Here is an 18,824-nt window from a genome sequence, read left to right as displayed (position 1 = left end):
TATATATCATATAAATTATATATCATATAACTCATATATATCATATAAATAAATATAATATAATAATATTCTGGCCGGGTGCAGTGGTTCATGCCTGTAATCCCAACACTTTGGGAGGCTGAGGTGGGCGGATCACTTGAGCTCAGGAGTTTGAGACCAGCCAGGCAACATAGCAAGACTCCTTCTCTACAAAAAATAGAAAAATTAGCTAGGTGTGGTGGCACACGCCTGTAGTGCCAGCTACTCCAGAGGGTGAGGTGGGAGAACTGCTTGAGCCCGAGAGGCAAATGCTGCAGTGAGCTGTGATCGCACCACTGCACTCCAACTACTAACCTTTATGAATATAATACTACTACTATCATACATTTATATATTGTTTTACAGATTTCAAAGCACTTTCAGATACTTTATCTCAGGACCCAAAACAGTGTTGTAAGGTCAGTGGGGGTTTACATATTTACCTCTAGTTTATAGATGAGAACAGTGAAGTTAAGAAAATTCAATAGCCTTTCTAGGGGTTATACAACTATTAAGTAATAGAGCCAGGGATGAAACCCAAGTCGTCTTACACATAATGAAGTGCTCGCCTATCTAAACCATCCTCTTTAAGGGGATGGATGGACCTTAGACAGAATAACACAGAGTCTCACCTCAGTTACAGACACCTCCATAAGACGAGTGATGGAGTCTTGATGGCTCACAACACCATAGAGCCACCCTTCTTCCCCCTCTGGCTGATATACTTTGACCCTGTGACCTTGAACACTGTAGGGACCTAAAAGGGAGATCAGTCAGTATTGAGTATTTTTGGCTAAGCTATATTTCATAATTGTTTCTAAAAGCCAAAGGAAAATTAGATAATGTAAATATTTGGCACTTTTGGTCCTCTTTTATAGAACTGAACAAATGAGCAATTCCAGATTTACCATACTGAGCAATTTAAAAACAAAACCTGAATGGTTTCTTCCAGTGGTCTTTGTAAATTCTTCATTTATTTGGAAATTCCTTAGAATTTCCCAGCCCTCCAACTCCCCCTTGCCTCAATCTTCCAGTTCTGCAAGTATTATAGGAAGGGAAAGGAAACTTCCAAATAAAAAACTACGGTAGTATGAAAATGTAGGTAGATACCTGACATGTATCTAACTACATGTACATGAAAAAAGTGGGAGGCCACTAAGTTGAAAGTGCTGTTATGTTATGTTATGTTTATATATGACCATTTACATTCTGGTATCTGACTTTCAATAACAGTGGGTGAAGAGTTCAATTTATGAAGTTTCCAGCCTTCTGCACTAATAATAGGCTGAACAAATATAAATATAGCACCTGTCTTCCTAGGAACGCAGTTTCAAATATATTACTTTATCAGCAGGTAATGTTACCCTGCAATTTAAGCTATCCTCTAAGGACAGTTTCTCTCTCCCACATATCCTTGTACATTTGAGACTATATAGCTAAATCATTACCAATTTTAGATTATTCTCTATCAGAGCTAAAATTAAGCTTCCGTAACTTTTCTATACATTATATCTATATATATCTCTATATATATCATGATATATATAATCTATATATATATATATGTATCTCCCTACCTCTCCTGTCCACTCAATTTTCTTTTCTGCTACCAATTTTCCTCATATTCTTTCTTCTGCCGTATCTTTCCTTGATTATTTAACATCATTTTATCCTGGCACCTTCCTTCCCCAATAGGTCAGTTTTTCTACCTTTACCTGTTTAGGTTTATTTTGACAAAAGAGAAACAAGGAAACTATTTCCCTGAAAATAATGATTATTATGAGATCAAGAAAGGAAGGGGAGTGAATGTACGACATAAATGAAGCCAATAGTTTACCTTTTGTGTAGAATCTTGGGCAAAACTTGTATCTGAACTTGAAAGCTAATAATTTTTTTCATTATTAAAAACAACATGCTTTTAACGTGAATGAGTCTGTGAACACATTACTTTATATCTTGCACTCCAAGGTGTTATTTGTTGGTGTTAAGTTTTTAGTTCTTAAGAAACTTGCAGATTTTAAGTTAAAAAAGCAAAGATTTTCTAATTAATTGCTATATCCCCAATGCCTTAACACTGTCTAGTACATGGCAATATTTAAGAAATAAAAAAAACTAAAACTCAACTCACAATAAAACTGTATATTATGAAATGCAGAATGAACCAGAAACACTGGTCTGAATGAGATCCTGTTTTTGTTCTAAGAGCATCTTTAAGGGGATGGATGGACCTTAGACAGAATAACACAGTCTCACCTCTGTTACAGACACCTCCATAAGACGAGTGAGTGATGGAGAGAGAATGAGATCTCTATTTTAGAGATCCAGCTACCTGAAGATACTCTTTATTTTTATTTTTTAATGAATAATAATTATTATCTTTCATGTGGCATCTGACTCTGCCCACAAAAAGGAGATAAGTACAAATGTTTAAGGTTGCATGGGATTCCATACTATCACTCAACAGTGATCATTCACCTGAATCAGAGTTCAGGGACAGAAGACTATCCGTTCTTACCTCGGCTGAATATCTCTTGTAGCTTTTGGTCACTGATCAAAGCATTAACTGTTTCTCTCAGTGCAGCATGTTCCAAAATAATCTGGTTTTGGCTATCTGTTCCCATCTGGTAAAGATAAAAGAAGAAAACAACTGAATGTTAAAATGAATAGCAAACATCTAATAAGCTGAGAAAAATCATATCCTAAGGAGATGTATATCAACATTTGCCAAACAATATCTATAGAACCTTAGTCTCAGGCTAGGCGTGGTGATCATGCCTGTAATCTTAGTACTTTGGGAGGCCAAGGCAGGAGGATCGCTTGAACCCAGGAGTTTGAGGCTGCATTGAGCTATGGCTGCGCCATTGCATTCCAGCCTAGGTGACAGAACAAGACCCTGTCTCTTGTGAACAACAAAAAAAGAGAACTCTAGTCTCATGAGATGTTCTGCAAAAATTAAGAATGCTAGGATCAATTAGGATTAGGAAATATTACATATCTTTCTACATACAATAGCCTATTAAAGGCTCTGAGAAGTCATACAGGAAAGAAACTTATTTAGGCCAGTGTTTCTCATACTTATCTGACCATAAAACATTGTATTCCTCGCAAATCTTTTTGCTTATTTCAGTATTTATCCAACATTTACTAAGTGCTATCTCATAAAGCACTAGGATTATAAATATGAATAAAGCAAGGTTGCTGAGAGGGAATGAGGCCTAACAAGCAAGGAAGACATATCAACAAAGAAATCATCATTAACCTAACGAGCGGGGAAGACATATCAACAAAGAAATCATAATTAACATCTCACAGAAGACAGTTTAGGAAATAACTGCTCTGGTCTGTCTCAGTAAGACAGTAAAACTCTTAGGAGTCTCCTAATTTTCTTCCTGCAGACAGCAACCCTTACAAGTGAAAAATAAATACATTTCCCTAAATTCTGAAACTATAACTCAGACGCTGGTTTGTTTTAACTATTAACTTGTCCCTTTTCTTTGTAACTATGATACTTCATGCTGCTTGGAACCAGTCCAAACTCCTGGATGTCAATAATGAATAGGCCCCCTCGGACTCAAGTTACACAAACAGCCACCTTGGAGAAGCCACCTCTGCCTTTTTTTTTTTTTTCTTTTTTTCTTGAGATGGAGTCTCACTCAGTCGCCCAGGCTGGAGTGCAGTGGCACGATCTTGGCTCACTGCAAGCTCTGCCTCCCAGGTTCACGCCATTCTCCTGCCTCAGCCTCCCGAGTAGCTGGGACTACAGGCGTCCACCACCACGCCCAGCTAATTTTTTTGTATTTTAGTAGAGATGGGGTTTCACTGTTTTAGCCAGGATGGTCTCGATCCCCTGACCTCATGATCCGCCCGTCTCGGCCTCCCAAAGTGCTGAGATTACAGGTGTGAGCCACCACGCCTGGCCGAAGCCACCTCTTCTGAAGGGACTCAGAATTGTGTTCTTAAATCTTGGGTGGTTTTAAGGTAGGGTGGGGCTGTGTAGAAGAAAGAAGCCTCAGCCACCAAAAGTACTTTGCAAGGGAGCAGAAAAACTTTAAAATGCACAGGGAGGTTGGGTATGGTGGCTCACGCCTGTAATCCCAGCACTTTGGGAGGGCAAAGCAGGTGGATCACTTGAGGCCAGGAGTTTGAGACCAGCCTGGGCAACATGGCAAAACCCCGTCTCTACTAAGACTACAAAAATTAGCCAGATGTGATAGCATGTGCCTTTGATCCCAAGCTAGTTGGGAGGCTGAGGCACAAGAATCACTTGAAACCGGGAGGTGGACGTTGCAGTGAGGCGAGATGCAGCCACTGCACTCCAGCCAAGGTGGCTTTCTCAAAATAAATAAATAAATAAAAATTTAAAAATGCCAGGCGTGGTTGATCACACCTGTAATCCCACCACTTTTGGGAGGCCAAGGCAGGTGGATCGCCTGAAGTCAGGAGTTCGAGACTAGCCTGACCAACATGGTGAAACCCCATCTCTACTAATAATACAAAAATTATCTGGGTGTGGTGGCACATGCCTGTAATCCCAGCTACTTGGGAGGCTGAGGCAGGAGAATTGCTTGAATCCAGGAGGCAGAGGTTTCAGTGAGCCAAGATCACACCATTTCACTCCAGCCTGGGCAACAAGAGCAAAACTCTCTGTCTCAAAAAAATAAAATAGGCTGGGCGCGGTGGCTCACGCCTGTAATCCCAGCACTTTGGGAGGCCGAGGCGGGCGGATCATGAGGTCAGGAGATCAAGACCATCCTGGCTAACATGGTGAAACTCCGTCTCTACCAAAAATACAAAAAAATAAGCCAGGCTTTGTGGCAGGCGCCTGTAGTCCCAGCTACTCGGGAGGCTGAGGCAGGAGAATGGAGTGAACCCAGGAGGCGGAGGTTGCAGTGAGTTGAGATCGCACCACTGCACTCCAGCTTGGGGGACAGATAGAGACTCTGTCTCAAAAATAAATAAATAAATAAATAAAATAAAATAAAATAAAAAAGGCACAGCATATTTATTGGAGGAAGTAATAAAAGAAATGCTAATATGTTCCCACCCAGTAAAAGGAGAAACACCTATATTTATATCAACAAAGAAATTAGCAACGAAAAAAATAATAGGCTCAAGACTAAAGCAAGTGTTAAATACCTGAAACAGATGCAACCCATTGGCATCTGACAGGAACCGAAGCTCTCGATCCAGAAGATATTCCACTGGAACCACAGAACCCAAACCCAGTTTATCTACAAGGGGAGTAAAAGTCTGTGAAGTACAATGACAAGAAATTGATTAGAACTTGGGAATAAAAAAATAGCAATTCAAACAAATCTCTAACTTCAAAGAAATAATTATTATATCTTTCATCCCAGTAAATACAGATAAGCTAAAGCATAAGTCCTTGGAAACATTCCCAACCTAGCATCTACCCCTCAAATAGTCATGGGAAGCTAACTAATGCAGAAAGTCAGCTCAATACTCTTATTGGCTAAAAAGGACAAGAGGAATCAGAAATTCTCCTAATTCTGCCTAGGGATCAGGCTAATCTTATTAGGCTTCAAGGGAGCTAAATTATAGTAAATTCCCAGAATAAAGAGTTATACTGTTATCATCTCAGAACTCTTGAAATCTTTGTGAAATTTATAAAATAATTAACAGCATAAATATGCATGGTTAATTCATATTACCATTTCATAAATAAATAGCCTATAAAAAAGTCATGAAGAGACCTCACATGCACTTATACAAGAGCTTCTCCTAAAAGTTCAACTGGAAAGTGGCCTTAAAAACAAATGAGAAGCCGGGCGCAGTGGCTACGCCTGTAATCCCAGCACTTTGGGAGGCCGGGGCGGGTGGATCACGAGGTCAGGAGATCGAGACCATCTTGGCTAATGCGGTGAAACCCTGTCTCTACTAAAAATACAAAAAATAAGCCGGGAGTGGTGGTGGGCGCCTGTAATCCCAGTTACTCGGGAGGCTGAGGCAGGAGAATTGCTTGAACCTGGGAGGCGGGGTGGTGAGCCGAGATCGCGCCATTGCACTCCAGCCTGGGCAACAAGAACGAAACTCCATCTTAACAACAAAAACAAATGAAACGGCTGGGCGTAGTGGCTCACCTGAGGTTAGGAGTTCAAGACCAGCCTGGACAACATGGTGAAACCCTGTCTCTACTAAAAATACAAAAATTAGCTGGGCATGGTGGCGCATGCCTGTAATCCCACCTACATGGGAGGCTGAGGCAAGAGAATCGCTTGAACCCGGGAAGCAGAGGTTGCAGTGAGCCTAGATCGTGCCACTGCACTCCAGCCTGGGTGACAGGGTGAGACTTTGTCTCAAGAAAAAAACAAAAAACAAAAGACAAAAAGAAAAAGAAAAGACAGTTTAGTAAGTGATGACATATACCATCAATCAGTTAAAAAAATTGTTTTGAATATTATTTATTTAATTTGGTTAGCCACATGAAAATCAGGATTTTTTAGAAGTTACCATTTATACCTATACTTTGCTAATAAGACAGACAGAAACAAATGGATAGTCTCACAATTAAATTTTATAACACACAGCCAGGCACAGTGGCTCATGCCTATAATCCCAGCACTTTGGGAGGCTGAAGCAGGTGGACTGCTTGAGACCAGGAGTTCAAGACCAGCCTAGGCAACATGATGAGCAACCATCCCTACAAAAAAATACAAAAATTAGGCTGGGTGCCGTGCTGTGTGTCTGTAGTCCCAGCTACTTGGGAGGCTGAGGTGGGAGGATGGCTTAAGCCTGGGGGTCAGAGGTTGCGGTGAGCTCTGATTGCACCACTGCATTCCAGCCTGAGTGACAGAGCCAGACCCTGTCTCAAAAAATAAAATAAATTTTATAATGCTATTTTCACTCCATAATTGAAAAAAAAACTTTAAAGGTTACAAATAATGTTTCAAAACCTTGCTCTGAGAAAAGACTAAAGGTGAAAAAATTCTTTTCATTGTTGTTTTTTTTGTTTTTGAGACAGGGGTCTCACTCTGTCCCCCAGGCTGGATGCAGTGGCACAATCACGGCTCACTGTAGCCTCAACCTCCTGGGCTCAAGCCATCCTCCCACCTCAGCCCCACAAGTAGGTGGGACCACAGACATGTGCCACCAGACCTAGCTAATTTTTGTATTTTTTGTAGAGATGGGGTTTTGGCATGTTACCCAGGGTGATCTCAAACTCCTGAGCTTAAGGGATCTTCCTGCCTCAGCCTCCCAAAGTGCTGGGATTACAAGGCATGAGCCACTGCGTCTGGCCAAAAAAATTCTTTCATATCAAATATCACCTAATATAAAACATTTTGGAGGACAAAGGAGAAAAGACTGCTCCTAATTTTTGCATTAGTAGCTTCAGAATAAATGTACGTTAAGGACAAAGTATGTAGTTCTTACACATACTCTGTCCCTAACATGTCATAGTTATATTATAGGAGTAAAGCTCAGACATGTTCCCACCCAGTAAAAGCCACTCACCAGGGCTGGCCATTGTGCAATGGAGACTCGAGTGCCCTGGAGAAGGACTGGGTCCTCACGGGGCGCCCATACAAGAGACCCTTCCAGCAGAAGCACAATAACTTCCTCAGCATGAACTTTTACCCAGGAGTGTTGCTTCCAGTTACAGCCATCAAATTCTACAAAGATCTGCAAGAGATAAAAAGCAGTTTGGAAGTCACACTTGGAAAAATCTCACACTATACTTATAAATGAACATAAACCCCACTGTTTTGAACAACTGACTAGGAATAATTCTAACTTGTGTTTAAGTTATTTTAATGGGTGTCAATAATAGCTGATCTTCAGAGCCAGGAAGCTGGTCTCAGCCACATTCTGAAAAGGAGGAACAGAGTTAAGGAGGCATGAACTATTCACAGTCATTCAGTAATTTTTAGTCATGTCCCTACTGAAATTTGCAACTCTTAGTTTCTAATTCGTATCTACACATACTAGCTGAGGGCTTACCATATATAAGGTACTATACTAGGTTCAGGAATACAGAAAGGAATCTGGCATACTTCTTGGTCTCAAAAAGCTCATAATCCAATAGGAAGACATTTTTAATACTTCTATTGAAATGACTGTGAACTTTTAATTATTTTTTGAATAGGTGATGTATGCATATGGCAAAAATTCAAAAAGATAAAATGCTGAAAAACATTGCCCTCCCGTTCCTGCGTGTGGATTCTATTGACTGATTGATCGATTGAGACAGGGTCTCACTCTGTCGCCCAAGCTGGAGTGAAATGGCGTGATCTCAGCTCACTGCAACCTCCACATCCTGGGCTCAAAAGATCCTCCTGCCTCAGTCTCCCAAGTAGCTGGAACTACTAGCATGTGCCACCATGCCCGGCTTATTTTTTGTAGAGACGCAGTTTCACCATGTTGCCCAGGCTGGCCTTGAACTCCTGAACAAGGGATCTGTACACCTCAGACTCACAAAGTCTGGGATTGCAGGCATGAGCCACCGTGCCCAGCCTTTTTTAAAATTTAAAATTAAATTAAAATTAATTATTTCGGTAGAGATAGGGTCTTGCTGTGTTACCCAGGCCAGTCTTGAACTTCTGGGCTCAAGTGATCCTCCTACCCTGGCCTCCCAAAGTGTTGGGATTACAGGTATGAGCCACCACACCCAGCTGCATGTGGATTCTTAAGTGCAACAGTCAGCAGTAATCTCACATCTGTTAGCAGACACTTGCTGTAGTCACAACAATGCTTTCTTCTTCCCTGAACAGATACTCCACTTCTTGAAATATACTTAAGTAGGCACTGTATTTATACAGCTCTGAAAGCAGATTACATTAAATGAAGCTACATTTTTCTAATAAATATTATGCTTAGATTTGACTTTTTTTTTTTTTTTTTTGAGACAGGGTCTCACTTTGTTGCCCAAACTGAGTGTTGTGGCACAATCATGGCTCACTACAGCCTCGACTTCCTAGGCTCAAGCAATTCTCCCTCAGCCTCCTGGGTAGCTGAGACTACAGGCACACACTACCATGTCCAGGTAATTTTTGATTATTTGTAGAGACAGGGTCTCACTATGTTGCCCAGGCTGGTCTCAAACTCCTGGAGCCAAGCAATCTTCCTGCCTCAGCCTCACAAAGTGCTGGGATTACAGGCGTGAGCTACCCTGGCTGGCCCCAGCTTTGACTTTCTATATAAATTCTGACTTCTGAAGATGAGTCGACACAGCATCAAAAGCTACATATGCGGCCAGGCGCGGGGGCTCATGCCTGCCATCCCAGAACTTTGGGAGGCCGAGGCGGGTGGATCACAAGGTCGGGAGTTCACGACCAACCTGGCCAAGATGGTGAAACCCTGTCTCTACTAAAAATACAAAAATTAGCTGGGTATGATGGTGGGCACCTATAATTCCAGCTACTCAGGAGGCTGAGGCAGATGAATCACTTGAACCCAGGAGGCGGAGGTTGCAGTGAGCTGAGATCGTGCCACTGCACTCCAGCCTGGGCAACAAGAGCAAAACTCGGTCTTGGAAAAAAAAAAAACACACTCACATGAAACTTCTTAAGGCAACACTAAGTAATGCAGGACAATATTAGAATCCCCATACATGTGACTCCCAACTGGCAACTGTGGAGTTACCAGGAGGATCTGTAAGTACTAGGGGCACCAAGCATTTCCTGTAGAGTGAATGCCAGGTCTTGCAGATGTATGTGCTATGATTTTTCAAATACATGTAGATGATGTATTAAAATTCAAATCCATTAAAAACTTAATAAAATTTTATGTGTATTTTACCACAGTGGAAAAAATATGAAGAAAAATATTACTGAATTCACAATGGCTTTTTTTTTGTTGGTATACATGTTCTCAAGTAACCAACATAAAAATTATAATGATATGAAAATTCAGGAAATTTATACTTGGAAAGTATGGAACCATAGCTCAGTAGCCTAGCTATCGGTTTAATCTCTTCACAGGCAATAAATACTTGTGAACTGCATTGCTAAAAAGTTATCCCAGAAGTTAAATTCATTATAAAGTTCTAGTTCTTTTATCTGTAATACTCCAACAAAGAAATTAGCAATGAGAAAAGTAAGCTTCATTTCTACTTAATAAAAAGATGGAGATGCAAGGCTCAGAGAGAAGCATGATTTTTACTAAGAAAAAGGACAGAACACTGAACTGTACTATATTTAATATATAAATAGGCTTATTCATACATACATGTTGTAGGGGAATAAGACATAGCCCCTGCCTTCAAGTAACTTACAAGCAACTGGAAAGAGAGAGATATATTCAAACTTACATTTAAGTGCAGACTCCGGCACCAAGAAAGGCAGCATAACGTACAAAGCTTGGAGCTCATGTTCCAGGAGGCCTGGATTAGTGTCTCAGTTCCACTCTCTTGCAAAACTTAGACAACTTACTTTTCCTTCCTCAAATCTTAGTTTCCTCTTGTGTGATATGACACATCTTTCTTACCTCATGGAGTGGTTGTGAAAATTAAATAAAGGAACAGATTCTAAGCATTTTGGTTGATTATAAAGCACTACTTGGGCAATAGTATGTCACAGGATAAACAGAAATAGGGTAAAATAAGGTATGGTGGGTATTCAGAGGCATAAGATCACTTCAGATGTGCAGAGGAACTGATAGAGGCTGAGGACAACAAAAGCCCCAGTTAAGCTCTGGGATGGTCAGGACCTATTTAACACACTGTCGGAAGGAAGCAGTAGCCAATGAGGCTAAAAACGCTAGGAGTAGATGTGGAAGATCTTGAACACTTGGATAAAAGATTGGGGCTTCATCCAGCTGTCAATGGGAGGTGTGGGTGTGTGCGTGCAACTATCATTAAAAGGTTTTTTGTGTGTGTATACGGTGGGGGAGTAGTAGGGAGTGTTCTTACATGACCCAGAGTTGGGGGTAATAACATGAGGAAGGAAGTGACTTGTGCTTATGAGAATCCAAGAGCCCTATCACAAAGCTTGATGACTGGCTGAATGTAGGAGTACGGGAGAATTAAAAAATGACTTCAATTTTGAACCAGAGAAAAGAAGTGCTACCATCACAAAGATGAACTGATGTCAGGAGGATACAACGGCTGGAGGACAGACAAGACCTTGCAAACCATGAAAAGCAGTCTGGAATGTTCAATGCCCAGACTGGATCTGACCCTGAGTGACACAGTACTCTACCAGGTGTCCTCAGAAAACCAGAGGTTGAGGTTCCATGGTAACCTAGGTGCCATGGTGTATGGCTAGGTGCCATGATGTATAGTTCTAAACTGCCAACCACTTTAAAAATCAACATAGGAATCATAACATTCTAAGTTGTAGCAACACACAAATACAAGAACAACAGTAAAATAAGTCACTGGGCTAAAGCTGTAATGATTTTTATTCTTTGTACATAAGAACTTGAATATTTAAAAAGTTAATATTCAAGAATTCAATACTATTATCGCATACCTAAAAACATTAGGAAAAAGCTAAAATATCTGGGAGTTACATTTTACCTAATTTAAGGGCAATTATCTCTTACCTTACTTCAGCAAAGGACATGGAATAAAGTGTTAAATCTGAAACAACCCTGTACTACACATTCTGGGATCAAATGACAGCTCCAATCTGATAATATGAATTTGTTTTGAGAGCAATATGGAATGTAGATATATGTAAATATGGACTATGGATATATGTAAACATATTCCCCCAAGAGTGAAGCTTATTTCTGGCCCAGGACTGTACTTCGCTTCCTAGCTACAAAAATGAAAGAGTTAGAGCATACAAAGTAAAGAATCATTTCAAGTGGGACGCAGTGGCCCACACCTGTAACCCCAGCACTGTGGGAGGCTGAGGCGGGAGGATCACTTGAGCCCAGCAGTTCAAGAGTTCAAAACCAGCCCTGGCAACATAGCAAGATCCTGTCTCTACAAAAAAAATAGAAAAAAATAACCAGGCATGGTGGGGTACATCTGTAGTCCCCACTACTCAGTAGGCTGAGATGGGAGGACAGCTTGGGCCAAGGAGTTCAAGGCTGCAGTGAGCTACGATCATGCCCCTGTACTCCAGCCTGGGCAACAGAGTGAGACCCTGTCTCCAAAAAAAAAAAAAAAAAAGAAAGAAAGAAAGAAAGAAAAAGAAGAAGAAGAACCATTTTAAATCTAAGTACATAGAACACATACCCTTAATGGTAGTGGCCAGGCCACAGGATACAAAGAAGGGATATAAACTAGCAAAAATAAGGGTAGTGATTGGATTGAGTCAGAGGTGACCAAGGGAGGTTGATAATCTTAGTAGGGGAGGACTAAAACAGTTAAACAGTTTGAGATTTTTTTTTTTTTCTTTTTGAGATGGAGTCTCACTCTGTTGCCCAGGCTGGAGTGCAGTGGTGCGATCTCGGCTCACTGCAACCTCCACCTCCCGGGTTCAAGTGATTCTCCTGCCTCAGCCTTCTGAGTAGCTGGGACTACAGGTGCCTGCCACCACGCCCAGCTAATTTTTGTATTTTTAGTAGAGACAGGGTTTCACCATGTTGGTCAGGCTGGTCTCGAACTCCTGACCTCGTGATCCACCTGCCTCGGCCTCCCAAAGCGCTGGGATTACAGGGGTGAGCCATCATGCCCCACTGAGATAATTTTTTAAAAGCCCGATTAATACAAACCATGATCAGCTAAGAAATATTTTTTAAAAGTCTGATTAAATTTCTACTATCAGAGTAAAAGTAGCAAATGGTACAACACATGCTTCGATTAGGACCCAAGGATTCCAAGTAAAGTATTTTATTAGTTAAGAAAAGTTAGTGTTAAAACTCTTGCTTTCATTTCTCTTTGTGGTCTACATGTGATTTATATTCATTTTAGTGACATTTAAATAAGTTTTTAAAAAATAAAATATATTATCCTAAGTTGGACAAAATCAGATGGTAGTAATCTAAGTGATATGGGGCTTCATATTTGTCATGTAATCATCAGTTTGGATTCTGGCTGTTCTCAAGGCCATTCTTACTATAATTAATAACAGTATTCATTTATTCACACTCTTAACAAAAATGGAATGCCTCTTATAAGTGAAGCACTTGACAGGGCCAAGAATATCAAGGTAAATAAAGTAGCAACTTGACAGTAGGGACTCACACCCTAGATGAGCCCAACAGAGAGGTACAGAAATTATTACAGTGCGAAGTAATCAGGGTAATAATAAAGATCTGAATAGGCTATGTTAGATTAGACAAGTCATCTGCCTTGGGAAACCAGAACAGTTTCACAGAAGAGGTAGTAGTATACAAACTGGGTCTTAAAGGACAAGCTGCATCCTTCTGGCAGAAAACAGAAGGAAAGACTTTCCAGCAGGTACAAAGGCAGAGAAAAATAAACGCAGATCAAGTGTTCTGGGAGTAGTAGGAGGAGGAGGCTAGTAAGTAAGCTGTAAAGAGCTTTGACTGGCATATTAATGGTTGAAAAATTGAAACCTGTTGACAAAGATGTTGTTTGGCCAGGAGTGTTCTTTCGTTTGTTTATATTATGCATTTGAGTATCTTTAGGCAGCGTGTGCACTCTCCAGCAGCTGCCAATGCCCACTATATCTTTTGGTCTGTCACCCAGCTGTTTCTCACAAGTCTAGTTCCTCCCTAGACCTATCTGAGTTTATGTTGCCTCTATAAGCCTTGAAGGAGCACTGACAGTTTTAAAGGTGGTGGGGAGACCTAGTAAACTATAGAAAGATAATGGGGGCCAGGCATGGTGGCTGATGCCTGTAATCCCCAACACTTTGGAAGGCTGAGGTGGGAGGATCACTTGAGCCTAGGAGTTTGAGACCATCCTGGGTAACATAGGTGAGACCTTGTCTCTACAAAAATAAAAAATTAGCTGGGCATAGTGGTGTGCACCTATAAGTCTCAGCTACTTGGGAGGCTGAGGTAGGAGGACTGCTTGAGCCCAGGAAGTCAGGGCTACAGTGAACTATGATCACGCCACTGCACTCCAGCCTGGACAACAGTGAGACCCTGTCTCAAAAAAGAAAGAAAGAAGGAAAGAAAAAGGAAAGACAATGGGGGGAAGTTCTCAAAACTCAGTTTAAATAGGAAATCAAAATGAAAATTATAAAGCATTTTATACTTAGGTGAATAACTAAAATACAACTTATACTACGGAATAAATAATAGGAGTTTTAAAAAATGAGATCTATCTAATAGACTAATGTGGAAAGATGACTGAGATATATTATGTGAGGGGAAAAAAGCAAGTTGCAGATTATTTGAGGGGAGGGGATTGTGAGTAGGAGGGTTGGGATGAGAGAGTGAACAGTATTTTAGCCTCATCAGTAGATGTTTCCTTTTTTAAAAAGATTTTATTTATTTATTTATTTGAGACAGTATCACTCTGTCACCCAGACTAGAGTACAATGACGCGATCTAGGCTCACCGCAATCTCCGCTTCCCGGGTTCAAATGATTCTGTGCCGCAGCCTCTCGAGTAGCTGGGATTATAGGCAAGCAACACCACGCCCGGCTAATTTTTGTATTTTTAGTAGAGATGGGGTTTCACCATGTTGGCCAGGCTGGTCTTGAACTCTTGACCTCAAGTGATCCAGCCGCCTTGGCCTCCCAAAGTGCTGGGATTACAGGTGTAAACCACTGCCCCTGGACTAAAATAATGTATTTATATATTTTTTTTTTTTTAAAAGAGGAAAGAATTACTTTTGGGGTCAGGTTGGAAGATATGGATGGAAGAAACTGGAAGCAGGGAGACCAATTACGAAGCAGTAATAACCCAGTTAAAAGACCTAAGCCAATAAGAATACTGTATAGGCCATGCGCCATGGCTCATGACCGTAATCCCAGCACTCTGGGAGGCCGAGGCGGGCAGATTACCTGAGGTCAGGAGTTTGAGACCAGCCTGGCCAACAGGGTGAAACCCCATTTCTACTAAAAATACAAAAATTAGCCGGGCGTGGTGGCAGGCACCCATAATCCCAGCTACTCAAGAGGCTGAGGCAGGAGAATCACTTGAACCCCGGAGGCAGAGGTTGCAGTGAGTGGAGATCACCCCATCGTACTCCAGGCTGGGCGACAAGAGCGAAACTTTGTCTCAAAGAAAGAAAGAAAGAAAAAAAAGAATACTGTATGAATGTAAAGTATATTTGAGAAATTAGAGATAAAAATAACAGGATATGGTGATGATTGTGAGATGGTAAAGGAAATCAAAGATAACTTTCCAAGGCTCCTAAATTTTCCAATTTTCCTACCTATACTCCAAACAAAATGTAAACTCTGTTAAAAATAATGTTACACAACTGTGGGATATCTTGTCAAGGTGGGCGAAGATGCATGAGTTGAATACCTCTGTTTTCAAATAAAAAATAATTTTCTCTTAACAGTTTCTTTGATTCTCAAGAGATAGCTTTCTACCAATTATCCCCAAAGTTTTCTACTTTCTAACATCCTGAATAAATTAAATGTGAAGTACATGGAACAAAGGAAATAACCTGAATAAAAACTCCAGCACGTATAGTGCTTTCAGGGGTTGTAGAATGATAGATATGGATTTGCATCCCACCTCTCCCATTTCTTAACTGTGTAGCCTGGAGCAAGTCACTTCAGCCTCTTTGAGCCTCACTTCCTTTGCCTATAAATAGGGACAATAAAGACCTCAAAGGATTGCCTTAGGATTATATGAAATAAAGACTTTAAATGCGTAGCAGAATATGGGCTCCAGATAAATGCTTATTCCATAAGCAAACTCAGGTCAGAGTAAAAACTGGCATGACTTTTTTTTTTTAATTGCTATATATCAAGAATCTTAAACATGTACATACTCAGTGTCTATCATACCACTCTGGACCATAATCCTAATAAATAACCCTAAACACTGAAAAGGTTTTATTCACAAAAATGCTCACCATGGCATTATAGATGAAGCCTAAAATCTGAAACAACTTTAATAGCCAACGAAAAGGGAAGAGTTAAATTACTCAGCCAAAAAAAATTACGTTCATAAGATTACATTCAAATTCCTTGCACAGCATTTATTATTTTCTTTTGCGTTATAAAAGCAATACATGAATTACCTGTGGAAAATAGAGAAAAGCACCAAGAAAATTAAAATCACCCATAAAATGAATAATTTTTAGTAAAAAAGGAAAATAACAGGCTGGGTGCGCTGGCTTACAACCTGTAATCCCAGCACTCTGGGAGACTGAGGCAGGCAGATCACTTATGGTCAGGAGTTTGAGAACAACCTGGTCAAGGTGGCAAAACACCATCTTTACTAAAAATACAAAAATTAGCCAGGCATGGTGGCGTGGCACCTGTAATCCCAGCTACTTGGGAGGCTGAGGAAGGAGAATGACTTGAAGTCGGGAGGCGGAGGTTGCAGTGAGCACAGATCGTGCCACTGCACTCCAGCCTAGGCGACAGAGTGAGTGAGACTCCATCTCGAAAAAAAAAAAAAAAAAGAAAAGAAAAACTAAATAGAATAACTGCCACATTAAATGAAAAAGCAAAACTCAAAATTAAAAATGCAGTATGAGGCCAGGCGCAATGGCTCACGCCTGTAATCCCAGCACTTTGGGAGGCCAAAGCGGGCGGATCACCAGGTCAGGAGATCGAGACCATCCTGGCTAACAAGGTGAAACCCCGTCTCTACTAAAAATACAAAAAATTATCCGGGTGTGGTGGTGGGAGCCTGTAATCCCAGCTACTCAGGAGGCTGAGGCAGGAGAATCGCTTGAACCCGGGATGCGGAGGATGCAGTGAGCCGAGATCACACCACTGCACTCCAGACTGGGAGACAGAGCGAGACTCCGTCTCAAAAAAGAAAAAAAAATTATTAGAATAATTTCTACACTTTGTATAATAGGCATGTATTACTTTAGAATCAGAGAAAGAAAATACCAAATGCTTCAAATCTAAGAAAACAACCCAGATGCAAATCACAAAACTAAGGGCCAGTGTACCTTGGATTGGAGTCCCAAATGTGATTCCAATATCAAGATGAAAAAATTAACAGTGAGTCCATATCAATAAAAACATGTAAAAGAAAAAATTTAAAGATTATAAAGACAACGGGGCCACGGAGTAGAAATTCCGTAATAAATCGGAAGTGAACATCAGCCTAATAGGGGCTTCAAAATGTTCTACTTTTTTTAGACAGAGTGGTCAGGGAATAGAAGAGAAAAAACAGAAAAATCCGTGTTTCCTGACCTCCATGAATTTACTATCTAGTAGAATAGATAAGCAAGTGTGGAGGATGGAAGACTTTTCCTCTACCTTCTGAGGGTTAGGTGATTGAAATAAACAGTCAGCAGTTTAAGGAAAGAAAAATAATACAAATTTGTTACATGTAAGGGGCATCACAACAAGGAAAAGTAAATACCCAGAACCCAGTGAGACTGAGAAGTTTTCTTATATTTCTATAGAAATTATAGAAATATGTTTTATATAATTATATAATTATCATATAAAATTATAGAAATAATTATTGGGGGGAGAGGGGAGGGATAGCATTAGGAGATATACCTAATGTAAATGAGTTAATGGGTGCAGCACACCAACATGGCATATGTATACATATGTAACAAACCTGCACGTTGTGCACATGTACCCTAAAATTTAAAGTATATAAAAAAGAAATAATTATATAATTATACTATAAAATTATAGAAAAATTATATAATAAAATTATAGAAATAATTATATAACATAAAACCATAGAAATAATTATATTTCTATATTTCTTATAGGCAACTTAGGGGAGAGTAAACCACATACACTATTCACTTAAGATATTGTATGTGTGTGTGTGTGTGTGTGTGTGTGTATACATACATGCATATATATATCCTGGGCTCAAGTGATCCTCCCTATAGGTGCACACCACTGCACCCGACTTAATGATTTTTGGGAAAAAAAAATCAATGGGCCCTCAGAAGAACAGGTGACAGCTAAGGCTGTCTTTCTGCATGTGATATAGACCTCCAGTCTCATCTCCTGTGATAGGAATTAATCTTCCCTGGTTGATAAGGTTAGCACGGAAGGGATTCATGACAATAGAGTTCCTTCTTTTGTTTTTTTTTTTTCAGGCTGGAGTACAGTGGTGCAATCTTGGCTCACTGCAACCTCTGCCTCCCAGGTTCAAGCCATTCTTGTGCCTCAGCCTCCTGAGTAGCAGGGATTACGTGCGCCACCATGCCCGGCTAATTTTTGTATTTTTTAGTAGAGACAGGGTTTTGTCATGTCGGCCAGACTGGTCTCGAACTCCTGGCCTCAAGTGATCCGCCCACCTCAGCCTCCCAAAGTGCTGGGATTACAGGCGTGAGCCACAGCACCCGGCCTAGAGTTCCTTTTGGAGGATGTGTCTTTAGGTAGATGAAGTAAGTTCAGAGACAGCCCTCCATCTGCTGCTCCCCAAGTGCCTTCAGTTTGAGATCCAATGCAGCATATTTTGGGGTGGCGTTTCCTGAACTTCTTCACAAGCTATACATCTTGCTACACATATCTATAACAAGAAAAACTACAATAAATATTCCAAAAAGTGGTATCCACAAAGTGCTAAAGGAACAAAGAATAAAAACAACATGCTGGGGAATCAGAAAGGCTTATAGGGTTTGTAGCTCCTAGGATGCATGGGCCTGAAGCATGAGCAGGCTTTCTTTTCTCTGTATAGGATTTCAATGGATGACAGCATTAAAAGAAAAGTTTAAAGAAGGAACAAAGCAACGGAAGCCAGAAAATACTAGAAAAGTGAAGGATCACCAAAATCAAGGCTGCTTGCTTTAAACAGCCTTTTGGCAACACCCAATTTCCCTTGTCCAATTCTTTGCACATCGAGGACCCTTCTTACAGTAA

At 40.5% G+C, this 18,824-nt stretch overlaps 1 protein-coding gene across 3 annotated transcripts in view; it reads right to left on the bottom strand.

Moving 5' to 3' along the window:
* KDM3B (lysine demethylase 3B) overlaps positions 1 to 18,824 on the bottom strand; it is an 84,512-nt gene that overhangs the window by 56,879 nt on the left and 8,809 nt on the right. For 2 of the 3 annotated variants that reach the window (XM_008954713.7, XM_034960581.3), the window contains exons 2-5: positions 7,492 to 7,659; positions 5,155 to 5,268; positions 2,534 to 2,639; positions 651 to 775 (exon numbers count right to left, since the gene is read on the bottom strand). In XM_008954713.7, the coding sequence (XP_008952961.4) occupies positions 651 to 775; positions 2,534 to 2,639; positions 5,155 to 5,268; positions 7,492 to 7,659 (513 nt within the window). Of the gene's footprint in view, positions 1 to 650; positions 776 to 2,533; positions 2,640 to 5,154; positions 5,269 to 7,491; positions 7,660 to 10,285; positions 11,189 to 18,824 lie in introns of those variants that run through there. The other variant, XM_034960580.3, reaches the window with a different exon arrangement.

The sequence above is a fragment of the Pan paniscus genome, chromosome 4 (assembly GCF_029289425.2).
Source record: "Pan paniscus chromosome 4, NHGRI_mPanPan1-v2.0_pri, whole genome shotgun sequence".
Taxonomy (NCBI): domain Eukaryota; kingdom Metazoa; phylum Chordata; class Mammalia; order Primates; family Hominidae; genus Pan; species Pan paniscus.
The sequence above is the reverse complement of the archived record's forward strand: the minus strand, read 5'-3'. Positions and strand labels throughout refer to the sequence as shown.